This window comes from Pyxicephalus adspersus, chromosome 1 (genome assembly GCF_032062135.1).
Source record: "Pyxicephalus adspersus chromosome 1, UCB_Pads_2.0, whole genome shotgun sequence".
NCBI lineage: Eukaryota > Metazoa > Chordata > Amphibia > Anura > Pyxicephalidae > Pyxicephalus > Pyxicephalus adspersus.
The window spans coordinates 83,673,554-83,678,414 of NC_092858.1; the positions used below are offsets into that span (position 1 = coordinate 83,673,554).

General features: G+C 38.2%; 1 protein-coding gene across 1 annotated transcript in view; it reads right to left on the reverse strand.

Moving 5' to 3' along the window:
* The window catches only part of LOC140327198 (multidrug and toxin extrusion protein 2-like), a gene marked incomplete in the record, with an annotated part of 12,764 nt that overhangs the window by 3,844 nt on the left and 4,059 nt on the right, over nt 1–4,861 (reverse strand). Inside the window, 7 exon segments of the mRNA XM_072406504.1 lie at nt 108–112; nt 297–474; nt 587–684; nt 1,249–1,406; nt 1,999–2,110; nt 3,665–3,813; nt 4,350–4,418. Of these exon segments, the coding sequence (XP_072262605.1) occupies nt 108–112; nt 297–474; nt 587–684; nt 1,249–1,406; nt 1,999–2,110; nt 3,665–3,813; nt 4,350–4,418 (769 nt within the window).

Below are 4,861 nucleotides of genomic sequence, written 5' to 3' on the forward strand. Positions count from 1 at the left end.
CAAAATATTCTTTTCTCTTTTTTTAACGTTGGTTTTTGTGTACTGTAAAATGCATAAGGGACACCTTAAAATGCTTATTGGTCTGTGAATCTTGTGTCATATATAACCTATACTACAAACTGGTTTGTAATAAAAATTTTATATGAATTGTAAAAACCGACTGAAAACCTGTTTACAAATGTATCAATGAAAAAAAAAAGTGATCAAATACTACCATAGTATCCTTTTTAATAAGTCTTTATTATCATATCCAAGTACCTCAGAAGACACTACAGCCATATATTTTTGCTGATGACTATAGGATAGCAACTGTATGAATAAAAAAAAAACTGCAAATCCAAATGCACAGGTGCAACCAACCTGCCAAAAAGCCTCCTATCTCAAAGCTCCACCACTCAATGCAAACCATCAGCATGCTAGGAATAGCCAAGCGCATGAATAAGCCCCATTCCTGTAAACAGTCTGTGGACCAACCTAAAGGGGACAAAATAAATAAGTCAATATGAAATGAAGCACATGGTAATAACAGGATCTTTTCCTCAGTGGTTTTATCAAAATATAGTGAGCTTTTTGCATACTCATATACCTCCCCAAGTTGATACATGCAGCTTCTTCATAATAATGTAGACAAATAGAACACCAGTCATTGCAAACTGAGATAGTGTGTTTGCCCAGGCTGATCCTCTGTAAAAATAAATAAAAAAACAAAACAAAAAGATTCATACCTATACAAAAAGAACAGATGAATGCTATAGACACATAAGCTATGCATGTTGGATGGACCTATTATCCCTAACAAATCATTGTAAACAAACTGCAACAAATACATTTGTGGCCAGTTAAAGACACCTACAAACGGTTTTGTACAATTTTCAACATGCATTTGCAATATTCACCTTTGTTTTGCCACATCAATAAACCTGAATGTAGTCTAACTGGTATTTAGACTATATTTTTATACGCTGTACAGCACCACTGTGGAATCCTCACTAAAGATTGTTTTACAAAGGACTGTACGGGGGATTCAGAGGACTGTGCACTCACCTGATTAAGCTGTTTAAAGCTACCTTTTTGGTTTTTATATATATTGAAGTTAGCCATTTTGTATTGCATTACAATAAAGAGACTGGTACTGTTAGAGAATTTTCTGTGTGCTTTCTGAAAGAGCTAACCCCCCTCTATATCACAAGGCACCCACAAACACTAACACACTATACACTAACTCTGTGATAACAAAAACATACTTACTCAACTCCAAGTTTCAGACCATACATAAAGATGGCGTTTACAGCAGCATTAATTATATTTACTGTTAAACCAGTGATAACCTGTGGCCATATTATGTTCTGGAATAAAAGATAAAAGACTGATGTATATACACCCTTGAAATGTAATTTAAAGTACAACTAAAGGCAGAAAAAAAAAAACAAAAACGTACTTTTAAAAATAACACTTCACAATAATGGGCAGTACGTATGACATACATGTTGTAAAACAGTGGATTGTGCTGCCAATATAAGGCTACGTACACACATCAGATGATTTTCTGGTGATATGAGCTGTCGGGCTCATTTTGGACAAGAATCTTACATTGTCCTAAATGATTCATGAACGTCAGAAGATGAACGACCTGAATGGAAAATAAGGAAGGAGAGTGCAGCAGGGTGCCACTCACTCGTTCTCCCCCTAGCTTCTCAATAGAACATAACAGCACTATATGTACAGTCCTCGTTCATTCATCTTTCAGTCATTTGTCACTGTAAAAGATCGTTTCCAATGACAATAATTGAGAGTGTTTTCATAGCCTAAGAGATGCGGTGCAGATATGAGGAGACAGTATGGGGATGATTTTCAACTCTTTATTTGGGACCCAGGCCTGGAGTGTCCTTAAAGAAATGGTTGATCCATGCACTCCATCCCTATGTCAGGTCAGAAATTGGGAGGGGGGGGGCTAGCAAGCACCTGGTGCATGATATTAAAAGGGAGTGTGATTTTTACACTAGGGGGAGTTGAAGTTGGAACTTTAGGCCAGTTGGTGCAGACAGAAAGGCTGGTTGAGGACTGTATGAAAGAAGATGTCTTAAAATTTGGGTCCACTGGACCAACAATTCTGCATAAGTGTGTTAGAGAGAGATAGGAGCCTGAAAATTAAGTTATTTTTTCGGATGGACTGTGGTGACCTCTGTGATCCTCTGTGAGTGAAAACTTTGGTTAGTTATTTATTGTTCTTGTTTTGGAAGGAAAAAAGTGGTCAGAGAGCTTTGAATTTGGAATTGGAGGACTACTTTTATACATGGAGTGTACCTTTAGCCAAACCCTTACAGTACCTTATTGACAAAATCCTAATGAGCCAATATAAAAGCATACAGAAAGCAAACAACGAAAAGAAGCATGTACTACCTGATGTGCCAAACACTAGTTCTGGGAGATTTCCAATGCAAATGCTTGCAGGGGAATGTTTTAGTGGAAGTGATCATCAGTCAGGGATTTTGCAACTCCAATCTAGCTAATCAGATCTGTTCGCACATCAAAGAAAATCATTTGAAGCAACAACAAAATTAGGTAAGCAGTCTACTTGACTGACTGTCCTTCCCTCCCCAAAAGTAGTAGGCTACTGGTCATTTGGCTGTTAAACAGGCCATTAGGTGTGAAGGGCATTTCCTATGTCCTAACCTTGTAAGAGCTCATCAACAGCAATTCTATGTTGTACACTTTTATCTATCTGAGATAACTATATGAACTGTTTTTATTTTGTATTCTTTTACTATCAGAATACAAAGCTTAGAATATATGCTTAGTTACGGGATAGGATGGACTTGATTGACGATTTGACTCTCAACCGGACACTCTGGTCCTGATTTATTAAAGCTCTCCAAGGATGGAGAGGATACACTTTCATCAGTGAACCTGGGTGATCCAGCAAACCTGAAATGGATCTGGTCCAGGATTTATAAAATTTGCTAACAAATATCAAATGACGTTTAAGAAATCCATTCCAGGTTTTGTGGATGACCCAGCTTTACTAATAAAAGTGTATGTTTTCCAGCCTTGGAGAACTTTAATAATTAAGGCCCTATGAGACAGTTTTACATATCTGGACATAACAAAAATCATATGGTCCTTATCAGGTTTTAAAATATTTACTCTCACCTCAAACATCACACAACAGATACCAGCTGTGTCATTATTTATTTACCAAAAATAAAGCCAAATGGGGAAGCCATGTTTGAAAAACACATCTCAGGATTCAATAGCTTGTAGAAAACTTTGGTATACAGAGAATTTCATGGTCAACTCAAGGACGGAGGTGCATAGAGCCTGTGACTGCAAACCCAGCCCAAATCATCGGCCCTCCATAACTTTTGCAGTGTTCTCCCCAGCCCCTTTTAGCCAGCCGCACCACCTGGCACATTTCAGTAACCACCCGGCTGTTTTTGGGTGGCTACTGATGAGTTGGGTCACAATACAGGGGCCACCACCCGCCTACAATTTCTTACCACCCAGCTTAAAAAAAAATCTGGGTTGAGGACTGTTTTGCTTTTATAGAAGTGGTCACACTTGCTGATGATCATTTTTCATGTACATTTGATTAGCAGGACCTGGCTGCTACTTACTGTGACTTATGTCATGTGCTGTTGTTAACGCATAACAAAGCTCCACTCACCTGGCCACATCTGGATTTTGTCTGCACAGCAGAAGCACCTGCTCTGTATTAATGAATATTGCCCAGCAGGGTAAACAGCAAAGCATCAGGATGAGAATTCCCCTCTGCAGAACTGTGCCCACACGCTTTAGATTTCTCCCTCCATAGGACTAAAAGGGTATAAAGAAATGATTAATAACCCCAAAAGAATCAAAAATCAAATCATATGATCTTATCATCCGACAGAACAGGAAACAGCATAATATTGATAGCGGGTACTGTATATTTGTTTTCTAAAAGACACCTATTGTCTGTGGATGAATGTATCATTGCCTGTGGGTACTGTATTCTGTTTGCTTGAATAATGCTTTCATAAACAAGTTCATATGATTGTTCCTTATCTTTTTTTCCCATAACTAATTATAGCACACACATAAATCTTTTCAATAAACTGGAGAAATGTTGGAATCACTAACCTACTGTACATTGATTTGTGCACCCACTGGAAAAATTAAAAACTGGTAAATACACAGATGAAATACATATATAAAAGCTATTTTACTGGTGAATAGATTTGTATCTCTGTCTATCCAGTTCTGAGATTAACACATATCCATCAGTCAGCACAGCCTCGTCTGACAGCACTAAAGACCCAATATTTCTCTGCCACAGTGAAGTTAGCTGTAATTTGCACTACTCAGCATACCTGAGACATGAGTGTATCACAAGCTGAGGATAAACCCGAGCCAACAGATACCCCTGTGACATTGATAACCTGTGAAGAAAAGAGTAAGAGTAAATTAAACTGTTAACCTTGCTACTCATAAATATCACCACAACACAATCTCTGTTGAATAGAAGTGTAGAAGACAGTCACTGGTAATTATGATAAAAACAGATGTAATACTTGATGGAGCTCTGGCTTCTATTTCTGGTGCCATAAAAGTGAAAGATTGTTACACAATTGCTTTTTGTCAACACATTTGTCTCCTTGTTTTATAAACTAAGCCTGGTTGAATTTGTCGCACAAAATATCATGGAGGTGCAATTAAGGAACCACTGCCGACTTACCTATTCAGGACAAAGTAACAGGATCTGTTAAAGGTTCACGCCCTGACCTCTTTGCACATACCGTATTTTCCGGTGTATAAGGCGACTGGGCGTATAAGACGACCCCCCACTCTAACCAATCAGTTGGGGGTCGTGTTATACGCCCAG